At 37.6% G+C, this 27,644-nt stretch overlaps 2 protein-coding genes across 2 annotated transcripts; one reads left to right on the top strand and one right to left on the bottom strand.

Moving 5' to 3' along the window:
- The first annotated feature begins 1,672 nt into the window (after positions 1-1,672).
- Positions 1,673-3,863, top strand: LOC149812874 (uncharacterized). The gene is made up of 2 exons (XM_089991289.1): positions 1,673-2,065; positions 2,929-3,863. The coding sequence occupies exons 1-2, from the start codon at positions 1,722-1,724 to the stop codon at positions 3,779-3,781; spliced, it is 1,197 nt and encodes a 398-aa protein (XP_089847415.1). The 5' UTR covers positions 1,673-1,721; the 3' UTR covers positions 3,782-3,863.
- An 18,410-nt stretch (positions 3,864-22,273) lies between these two features.
- LOC149812873 (uncharacterized) lies at positions 22,274-27,147 on the bottom strand. The gene is made up of 2 exons (XM_089991000.1): positions 26,780-27,147; positions 22,274-23,129 (listed from the first exon to the last, which is right to left on the bottom strand). Exons 1-2 carry the CDS (start codon positions 27,145-27,147, stop codon positions 22,274-22,276), a joined length of 1,224 nt encoding a protein of 407 aa, XP_089847126.1.
- Positions 27,148-27,644: the final 497 nt, after the last annotated feature.

Below are 27,644 nucleotides of genomic sequence, written 5' to 3'. Positions count from 1 at the left end.
ACTTTACATATTGGATTTTTATCATTCATTTATTGAGTGACATGTTTTGGATTATGAATTTTTGTTGTTTAAATGCATTTCTTAAAGCACTAAAAATCAACTGCCCACAATACTTTGTATTTTAAACTTTTGAAAGCATTGTATATGTCATAAAGTATTCTTGTGAAGCATATTTCTAACTAAGCAAATTATAAAGTACAAATATATGAGGTCCGATCGATGAGATACTCAAGTATTGGATAAGGGGGGTCATCTGGGTAGCCATATGATCATAGTTGGTTGTAGATTTTAGACATTCCTTTGGTTGGACAGTCCATATATATATATATATATATATATATATATATATATATATATATATATATATATATATAACATAATAACTGGACAACTAAGAGCACATTTGATGACCCCGGATCAAATGAATCATGTTGATTAACAATTCATTTATTTGAAGTGACAAAGAAGAAAATACTGACTCCCCTACCATATATTTCATCAGTCGTGTTTATGTCATAGGCAATTTCTCTTTCATTTAATAAAAGTATGGAACCATGGTGGATCCTTCGAAAAAAAAGATTGGTGGAATACCAGCCAATCCAAATCTAAGACCAATTTACAATCCTGTCATTTGTGAGAACCACTGCTCAACCCCCTTGGTCACATATTGTGAACTAAATGGGTTATGGAATCTGAGATCGGGGGGTCGACCTCACCTATTTGAATAAAAGTCCAATATTATGGGGGCCCCATAAGTGTTCACACAGCAATTTGGTGGAAATTTAACTAAATAAAATTTCTTCGCAAGAGAATCCTAATCACAATTCTCCTCTTTCAAGACTGCTCCTTGTGAAAAGAATGAAGAAGAAAGGTCCGTACCACATAGGATACGAAAAATATTGGATTATTTGAAAATGTCAACGTCCATGCAGGACCACTTCAATTGTAGGGGTGAATATTGGAGCCTGACCCGAGGCCCAGTCCCCACTCCCCTGAAAGCCTGACCCCACACTTGTCGAGTTTTAAGTTGAGCACTGGTCTTATGGGTCGAGGTTTGGAGTGCACCTGACCCATCTAAATTCGGACTTTTCAGGCGTCAAACTGATGTGTAGCCCAACCATGGTTCACTTCTACTCTGGTACTAGGGATATCAATGAATCGGATTTCATTCGATATCCGACTGAATTGGATTCAGTTTAGTTGTATTTGGTAAGCCAAAATCATATCCAATTATAATCAGATGCGGATATGGTTCACTTTTTCTTACCGAATCCCACAAATATTTGACTTTGATGGAAATCCTAGGTAAAAAAGCGAATCTGGTATGAGCTTTTCACCATCTGAATCTGAATTAGAATTCGAATCTGTTTAGCCAACATTCGATTAGTCGGATATGGTATTGGCTACATCCTATCCAAATCCAATGCGATTACATCCCTATCTGGTACCCAACCGGAGGTCCACCCTTGTCTCATTGACGAAAGGGAGTTCAATTTTTTTGAATTTATCCTCTTCCACACAGCTGTTTGTTGAAACTTTTCTAAATTTTTGTCTTCTCTTCAATACAACTGTTTGGTGGAAACATAATATTATCTTTCCATCTCCCACAGCTTAGTAGAAACTTCTTTGTAAGATGATATATATATTCTGGAAATGCTTTCAGTACAAGAAATTCCTATCTTTATTGGCTTCCTTTCAAGGCCACTTTTGAGAAGAAGAAGATGTATGTAACCAGGCATATTTCGCTCTATAAGCAAGACCCTTCAGCTTTGGGTACACCCCCACCAGAGGGGCCTCACTCTGGGTATCTTCTCATCCAGGATGAAGAAGAAGAGGAGAAGAACACAAGCAGTTGTTGTTGGGGTTTGTGCAAGGACACAAAGTGTAGGACACTGCCCTTCCCTCAGGACAAGCTGCTCAAGGTTCAGTACACAACCACAACCCCAACTTCCGACGGGGCTACAACTGAAACTTCCACAGATAAGACTTTCTTCATACCTGTCCTGGGGCAGCCCTTGTCTTCAAATCTCTATTATGTTGTTAAGGCACAAGGAAAGCACAAAGGGTACAACCATCTAACCTATTGCCTTTGGTTTTGTTTGGTTTTTTTTGTTTATTGTTTATTGTTTTCATAATCATATGTTCCGAACAACAAATTATTGCGGGTCGCTGATGGATACGGATAGCATCATTTGAAATAGAATGGCTTCCATCATACATTCAATCCTAACCATCCAGCAGAAACATCTAGCTGTTGATTGGATGGCTAGGATTGAATGTATGATGGAACCCAACCTATTTCAAATGTTGGGATCCTGTTCTGTGTTTGATGCGCAGGACACATTCCCCCGCCCTGGGGACAGCCGCAGTGGGTGCGCCATTTTGGTGGGACTGACCAGTCGCTACCCATGATGGGTGCGTACTGGTCAGTTCTGAATAAATGCCACCTGGTTTGTCCGGTGCATCAAACACGCACTGCAGAAGCAACATGTTGTCCTCTTCTGTGGAACTCAAATACCAATCCCCTCCCCGTTCCAAGGGAAATGACATGTAGAAGCAATATTCCCCATAGTCATCCCTATCATCATACCCCTTCTTGGGATTTACAGTAAGGTAGAAGAGGTGCAATGTGATTGCACAGTTTTAGCGTGCTGCTGCACCTGATTGCCAGCCTGTCAGCTGTGAGGCCCAAGCTATGAGGGAGGGTGATCAAGTGCAGCAGCACGCTGAAAGTGTGCAATTACACTGCACCTAATCCTCCCTCCAGGCAGAAAGGCACCACCACTTCCCCTTCCTTTATCTTTTTAGTTTTGCACTGTAATTGTTTTATGTACTTACCTTCAAACTCTGCAAATATATAAGATGGTCTTAAACCAAACGGTCAAAAGGCCTTAGTTGCTCTTATGTTGAACATTTTGAGAATTTCAGGTTGGTTCATACTTGTTCAAGAGAAGAAGACATGACTGCATGTTGCTTCTGCAAATGCATAAAAGATGTGAAGCCCATGCCTTTCAATCCCAACGACATTTACCAGCAAATGAAGATCATAGACCGTCGCGGCCGAGGTTTTAAAGCTGAATCTGCAGCTTCAGATGGTTTTCCTCCGGAGTTTCTGCGCAAAAAAGGGTGGGAAGTTCACACCTCTGACTTGCCAGGAAAGATGAAACTAGCCAAGGCAGAGGGTCTCAATGTTCATGTAAGATCAAGATCCCCCGAGTTTGATTTTCCAATGTGGCAGAAGAGCTCAAGCATTGTCACAGTGGGAGAGTGGTACTGCCCCTTCATGTTCATTAAAGAGACTAGTGGCAATTTGGAGAACCTGGAGAGTCAGGTGAAGGAAAGTTTGTTTTACAGGGTGAGCCTTGAACAACAATGGGTAGAGATTTTCAATGCCGAGAACTACGATGGAGCATCAGCAGTATTGGTGAAAACCAGTGTGAGAAGGGAAGAGGCATTTGTGGGTGGTGGCAAATATATTGTTAAAGAATCAAATGTGAAGGATGGGATGCTGGTTTTGAGCGGGAATAATGAGGTGAGAGGGCTGATTGGTGTGGGATTGAGTCTAGTGATCCTTGAGAAAATAAGGAATGATCATGGAATAGGAAAAGAAGAGGAATTGGACGTGAGTGTGGAGAAAGTATTTGAGTGTAAAAACAATAGGTGGATGAAATTTGGCTGCTATATTTTGGAAGAAAGGTATGTATTCAGGAGGATGGATGGAAGTGTGGTGCTTACTTATACACTTAGGGATACCAATCAAATCAAACCCAAGTGGGAATGAACTTTTATAACTTTTAGTTATAAAAATTATTGTATTCCATTTTAAAGATTGTTAAAATTAAGCCTACTATGAAGATTTATTTGCTGAATATTTCAATATTTCGGTTTTGCTTGTGGGAGGTTTGCAGTAAAAATTATTGTATTTCATTGTGAATAATATCAAGTCTTGACATAAAGATTTGTTTAATGAATATATTTGAATTGGTTTTGCTTCTGAAAACTTCTGTCTTGTTGAATATGATAGCTTGACTGGGAAAAGGCTCATTACTTTTAACATTAATGGTCCAATACAAGTGTGTGAAGCCTGCAAAGGGTCTGATCTTGGTCTAGTTAGTGTGGGCTTTAGACCAGGTTTTGCTTCCTCTAGGCTGGCTATTGGCTCTTGGGTGCAGAACTGAACGACCACAAAATGTTAAGATTACAAATGCAACCTTATTTTGGTTTCTATACAAACTACATTTGGTAAAATCTTAGGGCCTGTTTGATTGGAATTTCTTTTTTATTTTTTATTTAACGTAGAGAAACCACTGCTATGGTTTGGATTTCCAGCAACGAGCCACCTAGCCACTTGTGTGGACCTGGTTGTAAAACTACGCGTACTCCCCCCCACCCTTGTCCATGAGGAATAGTTGTTCATTGCTTTAGCCTTGCAGCAAAGGACGCTAAACCTGGGTATCGAATTCTTGGCCTCTTTTAACTTGAATGCCTTGATTAACTTGACCCACCTAGCCACTTGTGTGGGTCCCTTGTTGGCCTTCCTGATTGGAATGCAGAGAGTGAGTAACACATACATTGCTTACCATCTCTTAAAAAAATGTGGGTGAGATAAAAAGGGGAAAACATTTGTGTCTTGGCGACATGAGGTACAAATGCCTCAATTTTTTTTGTAATTTCGTGAAACCAACCTTACATATATGATCTACATCTATGTATTAACTTCAGCTTGTGCATCAAATTACCTAACTCAACTTGGATGATCCAACATACCCATCTTGGATTCTGCTACCTTAGTCATTGACCTACACAATTTACCAACTTAGGCTTTATGAGATCGGGTCCTAATCTCCACCCCGACTCTCTAAGGCTCTAACGATTTCAGTATCCAACTAACTCGATCTATAACATATTGGCACAATTAGTGGTGCTCTGGTTGCAACTGTAGGTGTTGCTTAACTTTGTTGTAGTGACAGGACTATCATTTTATTGTTTTTGATGAATGGTTGGTTTCTACCACTTTTCTTATTGTTGTTCCCTCCTCAAAGCCTCCATCATTAATTCGGGTCTCTTTTTCATCCAATTTATGGTTCACACCAGTTGTATTTTATGCAAGGATAAAGTACTTGTACTCCAAATGAAGCTTGATTTAGGATTTCTCTTCCCCTAGAGGGGTTTCTCATCTTTCAAAATTTTCAAGATGTGGGCGACTTTACCTACGTGACACCATGTAATGGAACAAGCTTGGAAGGTTCTAGTTAGAGGTGTTCCTTTGTTTATTGTCATTTATAAGTTGGATTATGTTAAACATAGATTGAAACTCGCGAATACATAAAGAAGTTGGCAATACAGAGTTAAGTAAAAGATGGATTGAGGAAAATTTGGAGAATTTGCAGAGCTTTGATGATGATGGTGATCAGAGTACAATAGCTAAATGCATTTAATTAGAAGAATAGTTGTGCTAAAGAATAAACACCACACATTTAATTACAATAGCTAAATGGATTTAATCTTGACCTTCTTTAATTAAACCATCTATATCTTGATGTCTTTGGATCAGAGATTTGGATCTGAACCAGTGTTTCCACTAATAAGTTGCAACGATGTTTACTGGCACCAAAAATCTCGAATGCGGCAGCCTCAGAAGGGCAATAGCAATACACAATTTTTTGTCACTAAGGTGAAACAGAATACCACATGGGATCCATTGAGACAAAAGATGGTATAACAGTAACCAATCAGGTAGACATTGTCAATAAAGCAAAACATTTTTCTTAAAGCTTTTTACTAAGAACTCAGGTCAGTGAGGATGATTAGGCATTTTTTATCCTTGTCCTGCTGCTGATGAGAATATTATTAGATGTTGCAGTTTCCTGTCAAGAATTCAAAATGCAATGTCTGAAATGAATAGTTATGGAGCACCAATATAGGATGGATTTCTTGTAAATTTTTTCCAAACCTTTTGGTCAGTGGTTAAAAAGGATGTCTGTAGGGCCGTTGAGAATTCTTTTGATATAGTTTGTCTATTTCACAGGGTCAATGCAACTGATGTCTTTGATTCCAAAAAATATCGCTGCTTGTAAGACAAAGGATTTTTCCTTTATAAGTCTGTGCAATGTGATCTACAGGATTATCTCCAAACTTATGGTGAATAGAATGGGGATTCGACTGGCTAGTCGGTGTCAATTGTGCCTAAGTGCTGCGAAATCGACAGAGCACATCTTTGTTGAGTGCACATGGTTTAAGGAGTTGCAAATTTTTTTCTGAAACCATGAACCGAACACGCAGTCCGCGAGATGTGTTCCTTTCTGTTTCTTTCCCATTGGCAGCGAAGTGCGGGAAAAGGGGACTACGAGTGGAGGTGTTGGGTTTTGATCTCATGGAGGCTGATATGGTTTCACAGGAACGGGATTAGAATGAGATTTATGGCCTGTCATACCAAACTCTTGGAGCTTGTTTCAATCCCAAATGAACTTGTTTCAATTTGCAAACATAACCAGGGAACCTAGCCCTTTCAAATCCTTTATAGTTGTATCATACATACTTCCTCCTTTAAATAACAGTAAATAAAGGCATTCTTAACATCCTATGATTAATACTCCACTATAAGCTAACAACAATAGACAATATTAATCTATATATTATTGATTTAACCACTGAACTGAAGGTTTTAGAATAGCCCACACCTTTCTATTGGTTATACCTTTGGCCACCAGCCCATGACATTCTGACCTTCCTGAGTAGGAACTAATTCCCAGGTACAATTTCTATCAGTGTTGTGAGAGGCGTACGCCTCAGTACCTGAAGCGTATGCCTCGGAAGCGAGGCGCACGCTCAAGGTACTGAGGCGTTGCTGTGATGCGCTTAAAGTAAATATAAAAAGTTTCTAACCCAAATCTGGGATTTCTGGGTTAGAAGCAGCCATGTTCACCATAATAATGATGAAATATTTGACTAGTGTGAGGCGTTGAGTGTGATGCCACATATTTTTACGATATTTTAGATAATACCACGGATACTTGAGAGTCTCATGTTGTGAGAGCCGTACGCCTCAGTACCTGAGGCGTACGCCTCAGAGGCGAAGCGCAGGCTCAACGCCTCGCTTCGCCTCATCGCATTTAACAACCTTGATTTCTATGCAATGCATCTATCTCTTTCTACTTGGCTTTGACCCACCTATCTGTCTCCTTTGGCTTGCTCAAATGAGTTGGGCTCTTCTTCTTGAAAAACCTCACTAATTAAGTCAAGAAAGTAAGGATGTTTAATAGCACTAAAAAAGTCTTGGTTTTAAGGTACCTTCTACAGGCCTTGTCACCATGTGATGGGTTCTCACAGGAAATTGACCAAACATATCTACAATCAAATCAATACCAAGAGAGGTTTCTTCTTTAAACATTGGTTGAACATCATCATTAGGTGTCACCTCAGTTTGAGATTCTTGAGTTTCAACCATAACAGGATTAATACTCTCATTACCCAAACCTAACAAATTAGGCAACTCAACAAGATTATAGGCCCTTCCTTGATCATGAGGTGTCTCCTTTCCCAAAATTGTAACATTGATGGACATAGAGCAATTTGGTCTACGAGGAACATTGGACAATCTAGGCTGATTTGACACACTATGCTACCTTAGCCAATTGGACACTTCAACATCTGTAGTCGGTTTCTTAAACCCTCTATATAGATATGTATCTTTATCAAATAACAGATAGTGAAACAAGACTTGTTGGTTATTGGGTTAAAACATATATATTGCTCCTATGACAGGCCCCATAACCAATGAAGACACATTTTGGCTTTAGGATCAAATTTATAATTCTGATATGGTAACCAAAGAGGATAGCATGCACATCCAAATACTCTGCTATGATACTAGTCTAGCTCTTTGCCAAGCAACAATTTAAAATGAGTTTTATAATTTAATCTAGCTATAAGCAAACAATTTATAGTATGCACAACAATCTTGAAAGCATCAAAGCACAACTTATTTTTTGAAGAAGCATAAAACAACAAGCTCGAGCCAGTTTTCACATGTCTGTGCTTATGCTCAACAACACCATTTTGTTGTGGTGCGTGAGGGAAATACAACCACTTTTGTTATGCTACACTCATCAAGAAATTTAGAAAATTCATTGCTTAGAAATTCTCCAACATTATCACTATGAAAGATTTTTATGCCTCTTTCAAGTTGCTTTTCCACAATATTTTTCAAAGTCTTAAAGCATTAAAAAGTGTCAGATTTTTTGACTAAAAGAAACAATCAAGAAAATCTAGAATATTCATCAATAAGTAGCAAATAATACTTATATCCTTCTCTAGAAATCATTGGGATTGGCCCTCACAAATCAGCATGCACAATCTCAAGAGAAAAATTATTAACTAAATTTGCAACATTAAAAGGTAATTGGTGCATCTTACTTAAAACACAACATAAGCAAAAATCAAATAAAATTGCCTCCAAACAACTTTAACTTAGTCTTTTTCAAAAAATCAAAAACATTGTGACTTGGGTGACCAAGTTTGCAATGCCACTTCTCTCCACTGGTCGACTCCTGTTTGTATAATGCAAGATTCATCTCCATCAGCTTCCTCCTTTGATTAATGAACCTTAAATACAACCCATTTTTACTCGGACCTCTTTGTAGCACCGCTTTGTTCTATATATCCTTAACATGTATAGAACTCATGAGGGTGAAACTCAAAATAGCCATGATTATCTCTTGTGAACTTTGCAATAGATAACAATTTTTTCTTTATAGCTAGAACTTCTAAAACCTCTTTCAAAGTAACTTTTCCAAAACCAGATAAGAGCATATTACTTGTATGGGTGATAGGGAGATTTGAACAATTACCAACCATGATAGTTTTGCATCCTTTGTACTCATTTTTGTTGTTCATGTCTTGTCCTTCAACTACCATATAGTGAGTGGCACCTGTATCGGGGTACCAATTCGGATCTTGTCCGAAGTTCATGGCCATGGCAGCAAAAGATCTATTGAGGTCATAACACTGCCTCATTGTGTGATTTTTCCTTCCACGGTATTAACAAATGATCTGATTATCACAACCTTGAACTTGATCCTTCATATTTGGTCTAAAATTCCAACCACCACTATTCGGATTATTTTGAAAACTATTATTTTGAGTCTTTGACCATGCCCCGGCCTTGATATCCTCCATTCCCCATTCCTCTTTGAGTGAAGAAGGTGGTAGAGGAAACTGACAATTGAGAAGTTGTCTTGAGGTTCATCATATGTAGCAGCTTCTCTTGCTTTAAGTTCATGTCATAAATCTCATCAAAGGCAAGAAGTTTCTTAAGATTTGTTATAGTTGTAACAATATTGTTGTAACACAACACATGCTTCACCAAATCAATGTTATATATTGGTTCTACTATGGTGGCAAGAGAATCAGGTAAAAACTTTGCATTATTTAAATAATTTGCCATAAATTTATCATCCTACACTGTCTTGTAAATCCTTCTTTATTAGGAAGATTCTCAATCTCAAGTGAGAGGCATATGATTTCTCTAGAGAAATCCAAGCATGACGAATAGTAGGTGCTCGAATTATTCGACTCAAGCTTAATCACTACAAGAAAAACACTAATTAGCGACGAAAATTTGCGATGGATAAAATTCATCGTAAATTGGCGACGGATTAGCGAGATAAAGATATTTGTCGCTAAAATATCGTTCATTTATGATTTTAGTGACGATAAATATTCTGTCGATAATCCATCGCAAAGTAGTGATGGATTTTATTCTGTCTCCATATACGTCGCAACTTAGCGATGAATCAACGGCAAAACTATTCTGTCACTAAGTCGTCATCAAATAGCGATGACTTAGCGACGGAATTTGCCCATCGCGAATTCATCGCTAATTTTCTCATAAATCCCTATTTTTTTTTACTTCTTTCTCTTTTATGTTTCGTCCCTGCCGCGTTTTCCCAGCCCGCCTCCCGTCGCCCCCCGGCCCGCCTCCTGTTGCCCCTTGGCCCGCCTCCTATCGCCCCCGACCCGACTCCCATCGCCCCCCGGCGTGACTCCCGTCGACCCCCGGCCCGACAACATCGTCGCCAACCCTCCTACCTAACTCATTGTTACCCCCTCCCTCTTCGACAACCTTGCCAACCCCCTTCCACCACGCACCCGACCTAGGCTGACACCCCCGTCCGGACATCCCCTTTCCTCCTCTTTTCCGCTCATATTCCAGACATCCCCGATGTCTTACCCCCATCTCCAGCGACCTCGCAGGTAACCCCCGGTCTGCCTCCCTGTATTGTACTGTATATTTGTGCTTCGCAGGTATGTTGCTGAGCTAATTACGCGATGCTTAGTGCTAAGCATCGCATGTGGCTAAAAATGCAATGCAAACAGAAATAAGAAAAAAATGCAAAGGCATAAGCAATTCAAATTGGGTAAATATCCGTGGTGAGTAAGTGATGCAAGTGCATCACATGTTATTTAATTTATTCGATGCAACACTTTTCTGTTCACACACCCACTTAGTTGTGGATATCTAGGACTGCTTTGATGGAGTTTGGATATCATGCTGAGCATGATTTTAATGTATGAGAATAGAAGTGTTCTTATTTTTGGAGTACGGATTTCATGCTCAACATGGTAGTAGTTAGCGAGATATTGAAGTGTGTTTGTTGCAGGTACATGTTTGATATATGTTTTGATATGAATGATTTGAATGTATTGCAGTGTTTGATGTGTTTGTATCCATGCTTGCACGAAGTTATTTTTTATTTGATTATGCCTTTTATGTAAAATTATATCCTGAAAACATATTTCAAATAAATGTATCATTTTATGAAATGTGATTTCATATTTCTAAATATCCTCGTGATGTGTATAAATATGATGTGATGGTGTTACACACGAAAAATTACGCATTCAAAAAAATGCTCACAAACAATCACCAAATAAGAATTAATAGATAAATTAGATATTTTTTTCATCATAGGATTATTAAGATTTTCTTTTAACTGGTGATGATAATATATATAATATTATAGGACAAAATGACTGCAAACTGTGAATAGATGTATCGTATGATAGTTGATAATGAGGTGTCGCATGAATATATGGATGGTGTTGATAGTTTTATTGAATTCGCAATGGCAAGTGTCAGTACAGTGGATCACACCGGTCGGATTAGATGCCTCTTCATGATGTGTAAGAACAATCAATTTGTAGAACCTCATGGCATTAGACATCACCTATACAGGAAGGGTTTTATTAGTGGTTATCAGAATTGGATGCTTCATGGTGAAGAATTTTGGAATAATTTTGACGCACGGCTAAATGTGGTACACGATAATCCATATATGAATTTGATATTTGATGTCGTAGGACCAAAAATGGGTTCTGCTATGGGACATAGTGATGCACCAACTGGGGTAGATGAAGAAGCAATAAACAATGCAGATAGTATATTTTATGACTTACTTAGAGATGTTGATAAGCCATTGTGGAATGGTTGCGAGAGTCACACTATCTTGTCTGCAGTTCTTCAACTATTAAATTTGAAGTCAGAGTATAATTTGAGTCAATCATGTTTTGACCATCTATGCTCTATTGTGAAGAGTATATTGTCTAAAGATGAGAAATTGCCACAAAATCTCTACCGTGCGAAGGTTATGGTCAATGCTCTAGGTATGGGGTATCAAAAGATAGATGTTCGTCCCAATCATTGTATGTATTTCAAAGATCAAGAAAATAGCAGATCATGTCCATCATGTAGACATCCTCGGTTCAAGTCAAAGACAAAGGGAAATGGTAGAACAAGGTCAAAAGAAGTATCATATAAGTCACTCTACTACTTCCCTCTCACCCCTAGATTACAACAACTTTATATGTCTTCGAGGACAGCTAAACAAATGATATGACATGCAAATAAAGTTTGACATGATAAAGACAAGATCACACATTCTGTTGACGCAGAAGCTTGGAGGCACTTTGATCGTACTCATCAGAACTTCGCTTTAGAAGTAAGAAATGTTAGGCTAGGTTTATGTACAAATAAATTTAATCCATTTTGGGGTAGATCAACCCCATACTCGTATTGGCTGGTATTTGTCACCCCACACAACCTTCCTCCAAGCTTGTGTATAAAGCGTCAAAATCTTTTATTATTTCTATTGATTCTTAGTCCGACGTCTTTGGGCCAAAATCTTGATGTATATTTAAGGTCATTGATTGATGAACTGAAAATATTGTGGGATGACGGTGTTCTCATGTATGATGCCTACAAAAAACAAAACTTTAATATGAAGACTATTGTTCTATTAGCAATCAGTGACTTCCCTACATATGGTATGTTATCTGGTTGGAGCACACATGGGAGGTTGGCATGTTCGTATTGCATGGAGGATATAAAATCGTTTAGATTGATGCATGGAAGGAAATCATGCTGGTTTGTTTGTCACCGTCGATTTCTACCCACCGATTATCCGTTCTGACGATAAAAGACTATGTTTCGAGCAGGTACAACTGAAATAGAAGGTTCACCCACAAGGTTGTCTGGCATAGAGATTTTAAGAAGATTGCGATACTTTCCATATGGACTGACAGATGCCTGTAGGCCAATACCCTTTATTGGATTTGGGAAGGATCACAATTGGACAAAGAAATTTATATTTTAGGAACTACCATATTGGTCGACCTTATTGATAAGACATAATTTGGATGTCATGCATATAGAGAAAAATGTGTTTGATAATGTGTTTAATACGGTAATGAATGTGAAAGGGAAAACGAAGGATACTTCGAAGGCCCGTATGGATTTAAAAGTAATATGTAAAAGACCAGAATTGGAACTCAAAGAGTACAATGACAAAGTACTGAAACCAAAGGCAAGGTATGTGCTTGTACTAGATCAAGCAAAGCTGGTATGTCAATGGTTGAAACAGTTGAGATTTCCATATGGATACGTTTCTAACATTGCTCGGGCTGTGAAGATAGACAAAGGATAGTTATATGGGTTGAAGAGCCATGATTGTCATGTCATTATGCAACGGTTGATACCCCTAGCATTTCATGATATGTTAGACAAACCTATATGGGGGGTATTGTCCGAGTTGAGTAAATTTTTTAAAATAATGTGCGCATCAGAAGTCGTAGTATCTGAAGTAAAGAATCTCAAAGAATCTGTCGTAACTACTATTTGTCAGCTAGAGAAGATTTTTTCACCAGCATTTTTTGATGTTATGGAACATGTGATCATACATTTTCCATATGAACAGGGTTGGTGGACTTGTGCAATATCGGTGGATGTACCCATTTGAAAGGTATGTGTTTTTTTTTAATTTTTCTTTTCAATGCTATTGAGAAATTTATTGTAATCTGAGATGTATATTGTTGACAAATGCATGTTTGACCTCAAAAAAAAGGTTCAAAATAAAGCAAGAGTAGAGGGCTCTATTTGTGAAGCGTACACTTTAGAAGAGATTTCAAATTTCTTATCTATATACTTTGAACATCACATTCCAACACGTTACACATACCCACCTCGTAATGATGATGAAGAATAATTAATTGTAACTGACAAATTATCTATATTTCAACCACTTGGGCATGCATTTGGCAGTTGTCGGTCAAGACTCTTGGAAGATCGAGAGCAAGACGCAACACAAATCTATATCTTTTTTTATTGCTCAGCAATCAACCCATACATCGAGTAAGTATACTTAATATATAACACTAAGTTCTATACATGCGTACATGGTTCGGTAAAATAAGTTTTTGTTAAGTGCATACGATTTGATATGGAGTTGCGAAGAAAACTTTCACATCTCACTGATGCAGAAGTACAGAAAGAACGTGAAAATAAGTTTATGGCATGGTTGAAAGAGTTGGTAAGGACGATTGTATACATTCTTTCCCTGTAAACAACAATAAGATACTTAATTGGTAGTGATCACAGTCATTGTTTATACTTGTAGGTCTGCCATGGTAATGTTAAAGATTAAGGAATATGTGATTTACAAAATGGTTCATCCAAAGTTGTGCAATGTTACAACAGGTACATCGTAAATAATTATCGATTCCATACAAAAGACTACGGTGTCAACAAGTCAATGATGAATAGTGACGTGTGTGTCAAGGGTAGCAGCTACGGTAAAAATGAACATGACTACTATAGTGTTATAGAAGAAATAATGGAGTTGACTTACTTAGGCACAAATAATAGCTTAACTTTATTCAAATGTCATTGGTTTGATCCCACAACAACAAGAGTCAACAAAGCCTCAGGCATTGTAGAGGTGAATCACAAATCAAGGTTTGGAACATATGAACCATTAATATTAGCCTCGCAAGCTCAACAAGTTTACTATACTTCATATCCGAGTACAATGAAGTCAGCTAGAAATGAATGGTGGGCAGTTTGTAAGGTAAAGTCTAAACTATATCCCGAGTATGATCAGTTACAGGAAGACAAGATTGTTGAAGAGGGTGATTACTATCAATCATATGATATGTATGACTTCTCTTATGGCCATGATGTCGCACATAGTATGCATGTCATATCTCCATTGTCCAATGGCACATGCATGAAAGAATGTGATCCAAATGATATACTAAGTGGATGGGCGTTAAATGAAGAAGAAGAAGATGATGACGAAGAGGAGGAGGAGGAAGAAGAAGAGTATGAAAGTCAAACAAGTAATGAGGAATCATTCTCGAGCTAGTGAAATACATCTTGTAATATATATCTGTATTTGATCTGAATGATTAGAATGATTTGAATGTATTGAAATGTATTGTAATGATTTGAATATTTTGAAGGTATTGCAATGTTTGAGTGTATTACATGAACTTATTTTTCGATTTGAATATGTATCTTCGATAGGTATAGAGTTATGAATTGAATGTATTGTAACATGTTAAAATTATTTGAATGTATTGCAATATTTGAATGTCTTGCATGAAGTTTTTTTCGATTTCATTATGTATACATGAAGATATAGAGTTGTGTAACTGATCCAATTGTATTGCAAGTTAAGGATAAGTTATCCATGATTAGCAAGTGAATTCATATCTTATGTTTGAATGTATTGCAATATTTTGAATGTATTACAATGAGTTGAATGTATTGCAATGTTTGAATGTGTCACCTCAGTTTGAGATTCTTGAGTTTCAACCATAACAGAATTAATACTCTCATTACCCAAACCTAACAAATTAGGCAACTCAACAAGATTATAGGCCCTTCCTTGATCATGAGGTGTCTCTTTTCCCAAAATTGTTACATTGATGGACATAGAGCAATTTGGTCTACGAGGAACATTAGACAATATAGGCTGATTTGACACACTATGCTACCTTAGCCAATTGGACACTTCAACATCTGTAGTTGGTTTCTTAAACCCTCTATATAGATATGTATCTTTATCAAATAACAGATAGTGAAACAAGACTTGTTGGTTATTGGGTTAAAACATATATATTGCTCCTATGACAAGCCCCATAACCAATGAAGACACATTTTGGCTTTAGGATCAAATTTATAATTCTGATATGGTACCCAAAGAGGATAGCATGCACATCCAAAGACTCTGCTATGATACTAGTCTAGCTCTTTGCCAAGAAACAATTTAAAATGAGTTTTATAATTTAATCTAGCTATAAGCAAACAATTTATGGTATGGACAACAATCTTGAAAGCATCAAAGCACAACTTATTTTTTGAAGAAGCATAAAACAACAAGCTCGAGCCAGTTTTCACGTGTCTGTGCTTATGCTCAACAACACCATTTTGTTGTGGCGCATGAGGGAAATACAACCACTTTTGTATAATACACTCATCAAGAAATTTAGAAAAATCATTGCTTAGAAATTCCCCAACATTATCACTATGAAAGATTTTTATGCCTCCTTCAAGTTGCTTTTCCACAATATTTTTGAAAGTCTTAAAGCATCAAAAAGTGTCAGATTTTTTGACTAAAGGAAACAATCAAGAAAATCTAGAATATTCATCAATAAGTAGCAAATAAGACCTATATTCTTCTCTAGAAATCATTGGGATTGGCCCTCACAAATCAGCATGCACAATCTCAAGAGAAAATTTATTAACTAAATTTGCAACATTAAAAGGTAATAGGTGCATCTTACTTAAAACACAACATAAGCAAAAATCAAATAAAATTGCCTCCAAACAACTTTAACTTAGTCTTTTTCAAAAAATCAAAAACATTGTGACTTGGGTGACCAAGTTTGCAATGCCACTTCTCTCCACTGGTCGACTCCTGTTTGTATGCAAGATTCATCTTCATCAGCTTCCTCCTTTGATTAATGAACCTTAAATACAACCCATTTTTACTCGGACCTCTTTGTAGCACCGCTTTGTTCTATATATCCTTAACATGTATAGAACTCATGAGGGTGAAACTCAAAATAGCCATGATTATCTCTTGTGAACTTTGCAATAGATAACAATTTTTTCTTTATAGCTAGAACTTCTAAAACCTCTTTCAAAGTAACTTTTCCAAAACCAGATAAGAGCATATTACTTGTATGGGTGATAGGGAGATTTGAACAATTACCAACCATGATAGTTTTGCATCCTTTATACTCATTTTTGTTGTTCAGGCCTGGTCCTTCAACTGCCATATAGTGAGTGGCACCTGTATTGGGGTACCAATTCATATCTTGTCCTAAGTTCATGGCCATGGCAGCAAAAGATCTAGTGATGTCATAACATTGCCTCATTGTGTGATTTTTTCTTCCACGGTATTAACAAATGATCTGATTATCACAACCTTGAACTTGATCCTTCATATTTGGTCTAAAATTCCAACCACCACTATTCGGATTATTTTGAAAACTATTATTTTGACCATGCCCTGACCTTGATATCCTCCATGCCCCCTTCCTCTTTGAGTGAAGAAGATGGTAGAGGAAACTTACAATTGAGAAGTTGTTTTGAGGTTCATCATATTTAGCAGTTTCTCTTGCTTTAAGTCCATGTCATAAATCTTATCAAAGGTAAGAAGTTTCTTAAGATTTGTTATAGTTGTAACAATATTGTTGTAATACAACACATGCTTCACCAAATCTATGTTATCTATTGATTCTCCCATGGTGGCAATAGAATCGGGTAAAAATTTTGCATTATTTAAATAATCTGCCATAAATTTATCATCCTTCCCTATGTCTTGTAAATCCTTCTTTATTAGGAAGATTCTCAAGCTCAAGTGAGAGGCATATGATTTCTCTAGAGAAATCTAAGAATCACGAATAGTAGGTGCTCTAATTATCCGACTCAAGCTTAATTCAAGTTGGTCAAACCTTTTTTAAATTAACCATATAATCTGGATTCAACTTAAATTGATCTCCATCTTCTATAAATTGAGCAGGAGCAGAATGAAAAAGGTCAACAGACTTCACTAAATTCTGACTAAACATTACCAATTCAATTTGTGAGCGACAGAGTAAATAATTATTGTGGTTGAGCTTTATCGAAACAAGGGTGGATAATGCATTCCATTGGATGTGGCTTGCTCGTGACATGACAACACCAACATTGTTATCTAAACCCACCATCTTAATACAACGGTTGACTGTCACAACTCCCGATCAAGACTGCACTATAAACCAACTTTAATAAAGAAAAGAGTGGGTTGAGCCTATTGGCTCTGATACCCTAATAAGATAGAAAACACATATTGGGAGAATAAACACAAAATATGATTTTAGAGTGTTTTAGTTCAAGATGAACCTACGTCCACTATTCTTATCTCTCTCACACACTCACCAAATATAGGTTTCTATTATTTAAATAGATGTTATATGTCAAGGCTTTACTTCTTTCTTGATTAAAATTCTTACTAATTGGATACTCATTTTCTTTAGATACAAGTTTCATAGTTATAAAAGGAACCATCTTATCAATTTTGGAAGGACATTGTTGTGTGGTAAGATGTTTCCCACAACTTCCCAACTCATCATTTCATGCTGAACTTTCCTCGACCATAAAAACATATCATGGATCATACACCAAATTGTATATCTTAATATTTTTTATGGTTAACAACATTTTTACTTTTAAAGGTAGATTAATGAATCACACATTGTTACTTTTTGGAAAATATGTTTAGTTTTTTTTCACACAAGTATTAGTTTTTAGGATTAAAAGCACTTTCATATTTTAAATTCAGAGAATAACTTTACTTTACGCCAAAATGATGTGTTTCCTGAAATGCCCTATAATTTTCAAAATCTACCTAATGTCCAAATACGTAAATTGCTGGTTATAAAAGAACCTTTTTACCCTTTACAAAAGCGAATTTTCTCCAAATATGCAAACTTCCTCTCAAATATCTAAATATGCAGATTTCCTCTCGCACATGTGAATTTCTTCATAAATATGTGATTTTTTTCCCAAATATGAGAATATGTAATTTTTTTCTCAAATATATGAATTTTCTCTTAAATTTGTGATTTTTCTTCTAAAAGCTTTAGTGACACTTTTAAAGCATCACTAAAGGCTTTAGTGGCACTTTTGCAAGTACCAGGCATGAAGCCCATTGCCTAACATGTCCAGACATTTACAAATACAGTATGACATTCGCAACTATGAGTTGCAAAGGTCTCCAAAATGTGTGAACTCCTTTTACTAAAATCACATAAGGGCAGGAGGACATCTGCAAATGTGTGAAGATATTCGTGTACAAAGGTCAGGACTATTTAGTTAAAGAAGATGCACACATTTTGGGGACCTTCTTAACTCATGGTTGCAAATGTTCCCAAAATGTGTGAGCCTTTTTTTAATAAAATCGAATAAGGGGCACAAGCAAGAGGACATTCGCAAATGCGTGGGAGAAAATTCACATATTTAAAAGAAAATTTGCATATTTGAAAGAAAATTCACACATTTGGATATTTGGGAGGAAGTTCACATATCTCAAGGAAATTCGCTTGTGTGGGGTAAAAAAAGTTCTTTTATAACTAAAAATTTGTGAATTTTGACATCGGGTGGATTTCAAAAATTATAAGGCATTTCAAAAAATGCCTCATTTAAGTCGTACAGTACGGTCATCTTCTGTTTTAAATTTGCATTGCAAAAATACAATTTGTAACTTCTTAAAAATTGCCTTTGGCTTTTTGTTTCCTCTAAAACAAAAGACACACTCTACTCAAAACACAGTTTATCCATCAAAGACTTATTGCTCGAAGGTAATTAGGTCATTTCATCTAATTGATGAAGGTACCAACACAAAGTAGCGTGCACTAACAGCTCCTACCAAACAATCAGAGCTCCCAGTTGGTACATCATGCTATACTTGGAGACTGGCTTTGCATGAGTTAGACTTCTTCCAATCTAGAAGAAATCTTGAAGAAGGTTTCAAGGAGCCAAATATTCTGTTTATTCTAGAGCAATGGGTCACACAAGAATAAGTTTTAAAGTCCCATGTTCAATGCGTGGTTCCACTCTTAGGGCCCATTTGGATGATGGGGGGCAAAACCTGTGTTTTTTGAGACCCATGTTTTGCTTAAAACTAGGGTTTTTTAGACCCTTATTTGCTAAAAACCTGGGTTGTCAACACTTCAGATTATCAAAAACCAAGTTTTCTAAGTGGTGGGACCTTAGCTGCTAGACGGGCAGTCAAGGTTCGATTCTAATGGGTGTCGCCCTTCTGTGCAAGCCAATGCGTAGCATAGTCTCCAGAGGCAGGGATCCTAGCCTCGGAGTTTTACGCTGCCGGCATGACGGCCATAGGTATGGCAGGCTGAGCCAGTGTGGCCAGGTCTTGGTGCCAGGAGGGGTTTCTTAGGGCTATACATTTAAAAAGAATATTGTCCAACATGGATATCACTAGATTAGTCATTTCCCAACCGGTAGGAGGTCAAAAAATGGCTGGATAAACAAAAACTTTAAAAAACAAAAAATCTTTGGCCATTTTCCAGACACACCTACTACATGAGTCATGTTGGGTGGTGCCACCAAGTTGGCCATTCTCCAGCAAGTGGGCAGTTAGGAAATGACTCGATGACCAGAACTCCACTAAATAAAAAATAAAATACCTTCGACTATTTTTTAAGCATCTACTGACAAAAAAAAATGGTTAGGCTGGCATCATTTTTTTTCTAAACGCAAGCTGTTAGTCTGACTCCCACCAATTATTATTCAACGTACCACTGGGTTTTGAACCTGCGACGTCCCACCACAAAGTGACATGCACTGAGAGTTCCTACCAACCACGCGGAGCCCCGTTGGTTAGGCTTAGGGATGGCAGTGGGGCGGGGTGGGGCGGGGGACAAGGTCTCCACCCCCGCCCCGCCTCAAGATTTTATCCTCCACCCCCGCCTCCATCCCCGGCGGGGAATGGATTTTATCCTCCATCCCCGCCTTCATGTCTTCCATCCCCGGTTCAAACGGGGATGAGGTGGGGCGGGGCGGGAAAAAGTGCACATCCATCCCCGCCTCCATCCCCGTTTCATACCTTTCATCCCCGGTCCAAACGGGGCGAGGCGGGGCCCCGCTTTCCCCCGGTCCACTGCCATCCCTAGTTAGGCTGGTACCATTTGGCATGAATGATATTAGACAATTCCTGCCCAGCCAATTTCCAACAAGTGGTTCATGAAAGACAGCCAAACAAGCTGCTAGATATCAAAAAAACAGAAATTATTACTTATATCCCGGAATGAAAATGACTAAAATATTAAATTGATGGCATAATAACAAATCTGACGAGGTTTATGAAAATCTCACGAAAATATGGTGATTAATTACTTGAAAGTTAAAACCGAATAATTTCTCATGATATTTTCAATTTCTCGTAAGTTTTTCATCAAAAACATAAATATCATGTTTTAAACGTGATATTTATGTTTTTATCTGCTAAACCATGTGTTTTTTATTTTAAAATATTTTTTATTTATATTTTCTTATAAAGAATTATTTTTTATAGTTTTAATTTATTTTTATTGCCAAGATTTTGCATAAAATTTTAATATTTTGAAAAAAAAATCCAAATTATCGCAAGTTTTTGGCTGCCGATATTTTGCAGTTTTAACTTTTGTCACTATGGTTGATGGTGATGATGGAATTTTACAGGAGGTGTTGGTGAGGTCTAAACCGAAACCTGACAAACCAAGTTGGTGAAGAAATAGGCGGCACCAAGGTCTTAACAAACCTGGTTTTGTGTTCAAAATCAGGCTAGGTTCGTGAAACCTAGTTATTTGCCACAAAATAGTGCACAAAACCAGGTTATTAAGCTGGTTTTGCTTGTAATCCAAAACAGGCCGTTAGATTGTTTGGGAGGGTCCCAAGCCACCCAACAAACCAAATTGTTGATGAAAAGGTAGGGGTACTCAGATTTTACAAACCTGGCTTTGGGTTCAGAAAACCAGATTTGTAAACCTGTTTTTCAAAAAAGTTTTGAGCTCAGATGTCGAACTTGAATCGTGCTGTCAGTAGGGGTGCAAATGGGTCAGATTTGGGCTCAATCCTGTCAGATCCTAATCCGAAATGCAAACAGTAGATGTGAATCCAGATGTGGATCTGAATCAGATGCGAAGTGGTTAGATAGAATCCGAATCTGAAATACATTTGGTAATACTGGATCCAGAGAAAGAAAAAAACAAGCTATTTACATGTAAGAAACACATTCGAGTCGGATTTTTGTTCAGATAAACAACAGATCCAACTTAAAATGTTGATCCGAATTTGACCCAAATTCAAAAATGATCTGATATTGAACAGATGTGAATTCAATCTGAATCCACATTCGAAAAAACACGAGACTCAGATTGAATATCTGATCATATCCGATCTATTAGCAGCCCTAGCTGTCAAATCAGTCATACCTAGGGGTGTCAACGAGTCAGGTTTGGTTCGGACCAACGTGAAATCTAACTTGTACCAGATTTTTGGGTATTGTATCAGGTCCAGACCTGCGTCTAATCGAGTCTACTATAAGAGAAACCATATCCGGACCGGATAAGAACTACATGAACCATACCTGGACCATACCCGGTAAAATAATAAAAATACATTGAAAAATTGAGGGTCTTAATCAAAACTCGGGTCAGGCCTGGGTCTGGTATAAAATTTCACAAACTATACCCGGATCTTTCGGGTCCAGACCGGAGACTTGATCGGGTCTTCTTATTTGTCACCATACCCGGACCCTATAGGGTTTGGTTAGGGACAGGTCCGGGTAAACCCGTTGACACCCTTAGTCATACCCATATCTTTGTGACACGGCTTTTCATATTCTTGACACTGAAATATAACTTTTAAATTGTATTCTCTTGAAAGTTACAAGAGTGATACCCACTTGGGTTTGATTTGATTGGAGTCCCTAAAAGTGTAAGTGAGCACTACACTTCCATCCATCCTCCTCAGTACATACCTTTCTTCCAAAATATAGCACCCAAACTTCATCCATCTATTGTTTTCACACTCAAACACTTTCTCCACCCTCACCTCCAATTTCTCCTGTTTTCCACTCCCCTGTTCATTCCTCATCTTCTCAAAGATCACTAGACTTAACCCTACACCAATCAGTCCTCCCACTTCATTCCTCCCTCTCAAAACCAGCATCCCATCCTCCACATTCGATTCTTCAACAATATATCTGTCACCACCAAGCAATGCATCTTCCCTTTTCACAACAGTCTTCACCACTACACCCAATGTTCCATTGTTCTCAGCATTGAAAATCTCTACCCATTGTTGTTCAAGGCTCATCCTGTAAAACAAACTCTCCTTCACTTGATTATCCACACTCTCCAAGCCACCAATCTCTCTAATGAATATGAAGGGGCAGTACCACTCTCCTACTGTGACAATTCTTGAGCTCTTCTGCCACATTGGAAAATCAAAGTCTGGGGTTCTTGATCTTAAATGAACATTGAGACCCACTGCCTTGGTTAGTTTCATATTTCTTGGCAACTCAGAGGTGAACACATCCCACCCTTGTCTACCCAGGAAATATGGAGGAAAGCCATCTGGAGCTAAGGATTCTGCTTTAAAACCCCAAACATGATGGTCTATTATCTTCATTTGCTGATAAATATTGCTGGGATTGAAAGGCATTGGCTTCACATCTTCCATACATCTACAAAAGCAGCTTAAGGTCATGTCTTCTTCTCTTGAACAAGTATGAACCAACCTGAAATTTTCAAAATGTCAAATACAAGAGTAGCTAAGGTCTTACATAGATTAGTTTGAGAGTTTATACCATTTTAAGGATTTGCAGAGCTTGAGCAAAGGGAAGTACATAAAAGAATTAAGAGTACCAAATTCCACTTTTCTCAATAGAAGAATTTTACAACTTTGTCTTTATTGTAAATTGGCACAACCTACCAACGGGGGCTCCCCTTGTGTAGTAGGAGCAGCTAGTGCACGTTACCTTGTGTTGGGACGTTACAATTTCGAATCCCAATGGTATCGTTGTACAACTAATAGGGATCTGCCTAACCTCAGCTTGCCTATCAAAAAAATTTGGCACAACTACATAATGTTTATAGCAAACCTTGGGTTGTAGTTCCATTTTTTTTTGGGTTGTAGTTCCTTTTTTTTTTTCGACATGGAGAAACTGCCTCTGGGATCATAGAGTTAATCATGTTGGACTTAACCTGCCATACCTATGGTTGACATCTCGGTAGCATATAACTTTGTGGGTGCCTCCATCGACCCAGGGCCGGCTGGCCTCTTTGAGATTTGAGGCCACCCCCTAAGGCCTCAAATGAAAAAAAATATAAGGCTTATATTTCACATGCTGAAGGCTTCCAATGAAACATGACACATGCTGAGGGCCTCCAATGAAAAAAAAATGGAGAAATATGAGCCTCCAATGAAATATGCTTAGGGCCTCAACTTCTCTTGAGCCGCCCCTTCATTGACCCCAGGGAGATCTTCCTTACTTTGCCTTGGGGAAGGGGTACCCTCTTGGGCTCGAACTTGGGATAGGGGGATAGCTCCCCATCCACAAGCTTGTGGGCAACCTTCTAGGTTTTTTTTTTTTTTGAGAGAAACCCTAGTTCAGGCAGTCGAGTACAGGATGCAATGACATTGTGTTCGGCCCATCTTAAAATGGTTAAAACCCTCGCCGCCCCCTCTTCCTCCTTCCCTACCTCCCTGCGAGCATGTTGCTTCAACTTGAAGGCAAGGGACATGTACCCTAGGTATCAAACTCTTGACATCCTTCAACTTGACTGCTTTAAGTCAACCTACTTAACCAGCTCTGCAGAGTCCTTGTGGGCAACATTGGTTTGTAATTACAGCCACACATTCTCTATTTGTTAAACCATGCTTAAAATAAAAAAATTACGAACTCTTCTGCCCATATAAAAATAATTGGTAAGATATGACTCTGGACTAGGGTTATCTAAAATACTTATATATGGAAACCTTACATTTTTAAACTTGTGAACAAATTATAAAAATGCCTGGGAAACCTGTTTTCCATCAAGTGAGAAACCTGTTTCACATCACATGGTAAATCTACTTATTTTATATGAGACTCCTTTTCTTTATTTATTTGGAAATCATTTTTCTCGTATGTTTCTCACATTTGGTAAATAGGAAATTTCTTTTTTTATAAAAAGCTAAGACAAATGTGTTATTCGAAATTTTAATTACTTATTTACCAAAACTATATTCTGTAGATATTTTTAATACTAAGAAGCATGTAAAGTATTGGATGAAATAGATAAATCTCAAAATTTAATGTAACTAAATCAATTCTTTATTATTTTTAAATTTGATCTAAATGTATGCCGCTTTTAAATACTTTATAAATGTTATTTATGATTTTATTAAAAATAAGTTGACTATGCACTTGTTTATATAATGTATAACCAACTTTATAACAATTTTATAATTGTAGCCAATGTAATCACTTATATATATATATATATATGAGATGAGAGTAACAGTAGACGCCCATGTTGGACGAGTGCACGCCGTTGATAACATGTGCGATCAATGGTGCCTGCTGATTTTGTGCAAAATGGGCCCTTAACGACGTTCTTTCCACCCTGTGGTTGCATAACATTATAACAGAAGGACCTTTAGGGACACCGCCACTAAAATTCCTTTTGAGCAAATTTTTTTGTTGTGCCGCTGATTGTGCAACCGCGTCTGATAATGTCTGACAAAATGGGCGTCTGACATTACACCCTATATATATATATATATATATATATATATATATATATATATATATATATATATATATATATATATATATATATATATATATATATATATAGATATAGAGAGAGAGAGAGAGAGAGAATATTGATCTGAATCTATTCTGAAAGTAAAACACAGTCAGATTCTATTTTCAGATCCATCTCCAAAAATAATGTATAATGAATTTTGATTAGAGATCGGGCGTACTCGCCACGAATTTTTTTTTTTTTTTACTTAGAGTCGAGTTCCATTATATCAAGCTTCGCCAACCCCAATCACCCTCATTTTTTTTGTCAAGTTGGGGTTTTGCCCAAATCCAATGACATTCAAACCTGAGGATCTAGTACCCGAGTACAGGTCAAGTAAGTGGATGCCACGTTTCCACCTAAGGGTGTCAATGGGTCGGGTTTACCCAAACCTGACCCATACCAATCCCTATAGGTTCCAGGTAGGATGATAAATAAGAAGACCTGATTAAGACATGGGTCCGGACCTGAAGGTCCGATTATTACATGGAGCCAGGTATAGTTTGTAAAATTTTATACCAGACCAGGGCTCGACCCGAGTTTCAATTAAGACCCACAATTTTTCAATGTAAAAATGACAAAAAATATTATTTTACCGGGTATGGCACGTGTCTGGTTCATGTAGTTCTTATCGGGTCTGAGTATGGTTTCTCTTATGGTAGGTCCGATTAGACTCGAGTTTGAACCTGATATCATACCCGAAAATAGGGGTCAGATCTGGTTCTATCTGAGTCCGAACCAAACCCTTCCCGTTGACACCCCTATTTTCACCCCCTCATCCATCCCCATTGATTATACGCAAATGGAGGATCAGGTAACTAATCACCCATCTTTGGGATAACTGTCAGCTGTAGAGTCTCAACAGCAGGTCAGAGGTGATTAGGTGCAGCAGCATACTTAAAGTGTGAAATCCATTGCACCTGATATCAATTCTTACATGCATGACATATATAGAGAGAGATTGGTAATGATAAGGTGCTACCGAAGTACGTACTCTCACCTAATAGAAGTTTTAGATTGTCAAATTTCTTAAACTTTTTTTGTTGATTAAACCCTATAGATAAGATCTATAACCAGTAGTAGAAAAAAAAGTTTGGATCAGGTGATTATAGCATATAGGCTCACAATATATTAAAATTTGATGACTTAAAAAATCTTATCTTTATGTAAAAAAAATATGATCCAAAGCTATATTGAGTACATCTATAAGGTTTAATTGAGAAGATACAACTTACAACCACAATTTATCTATAAGGTTTAATTGAGAAGATACAACCTACAACCACAATTTCTAGTATGTGGGAGTAAGAGCATTACTCTCTCTCTCTCTCTCTCTCTCTCTATATATATATATATATATATATATATATATATATATATATATATATAGAGAGAGAGAGAGAGAGAGAGAGAGAGAGAGAGAGAGAGAGTTGGAATTTAAAACCTTAGGTGTTGTAGATTTAGGTAGAAAACATTTAATAATTTTTTTTTTATCTGACTGTGACATCATTTTCCTTTCGAATATGGCAGAAAAAACATTTTCATTCATCCACAAATAAAAGAAGTAAAAGGATAAAAAAAAGTAAGATGGTAGTACCCTTTGTGCTTTCCCTCTGCCTTGACAACATAGTAGAGATTTGATGATAAGGGCTTCCCCACGACAGGGATGAAGAAGGCCTTGTGTGTGTCATTGTAGGTGGTGGTTGTAGTGTTAGTCCCATCATAAGATGTGCTTCCAGTTGTATACACAACCTTCAACACCTTGTCCTGAGGGAAGGGCAGAGTCCTACACTTTGTGTTCTTGCACAAGCCCCAGCAGGATGTGGCTGTGCGTCTCTCCTCCTCCTCCTCCTCTACTTCTTCTTCGTCTTGGATGATGAGATACCCAGAGAGAGGGCCCTCTGGTGGGGGTACCCCCAAAGATGCAGAGTTTCTATAGAGAGAAAGACCCCTGGTCACATACATCTTTTTTTCGTCTTTTTCTTCTTTCTCCCATCAGAATCAGCCAACTATGGTGGGAATTTCATGTGCCCATGTGAAAGAATTTCAAGTATATGGATGCAGAGGATTCATATAGTCAGGTTTCCTTCAAACTGCTCTGTCAACTCTTGGGTGTTTGATCATAGAATTGCCATTTGCTCCCATATTTCTCACAAAATATTCTAATACTTTCCATTCCTTTTTATGCGGTATAGGGTCTTAGACCTGTGTTCTAAAGCGGGTTCGGAGAGGCGTCAAAAGCGTGCCTTTAATGCCTCCACACCACTTAAGCCCCACAGGTTCAGGAAACCGATGGATCCGGATCAGTTAAATACATAGGAAAGTTGGAATGGGATTGGATCGGAACAGCAAAAACTTATAAAAGTGACATACTGGATCCGATCCGTTTGCATGCCTACTTAGGCCCCATATCAACAGGTTGGACTTGGGTAAGATCTAAACAATATATACCAAATCCGACC

This window comes from Nuphar pumila, chromosome 16 (genome assembly GCF_984573655.1).
Source record: "Nuphar pumila chromosome 16, dmNupPumi1.hap1.1, whole genome shotgun sequence".
Taxonomy (NCBI): Eukaryota; Viridiplantae; Streptophyta; class Magnoliopsida; order Nymphaeales; family Nymphaeaceae; genus Nuphar; species Nuphar pumila.
This window is presented reverse-complemented; position numbering and strand designations above follow the sequence as displayed.

What these genes read in the sequence shown, in the direction of transcription:
- LOC149812874 (XM_089991289.1), top strand. Translation starts at nt 1,722, where the DNA reads ATGTATGTAACCAGGCATATTTCGCTCTATAAGCAAGACCCTTCAGCT. An exon ending in GCACAAGGAAAGCACAAAGG is followed by an intron (nt 2,066 to 2,928) that starts GTACAACCATCT and finishes TGAGAATTTCAG; the next exon opens with GTTGGTTCATACTTGTTCAA.
- LOC149812873 (XM_089991000.1), bottom strand. Translation starts at nt 27,147, where the DNA reads ATGTATGTGACCAGGGGTCTTTCTCTCTATAGAAACTCTGCATCTTTG. An exon ending in GCAGAGGGAAAGCACAAAGG is followed by an intron (nt 23,130 to 26,779) that starts GTACTACCATCT and finishes TGAAAATTTCAG; the next exon opens with GTTGGTTCATACTTGTTCAA.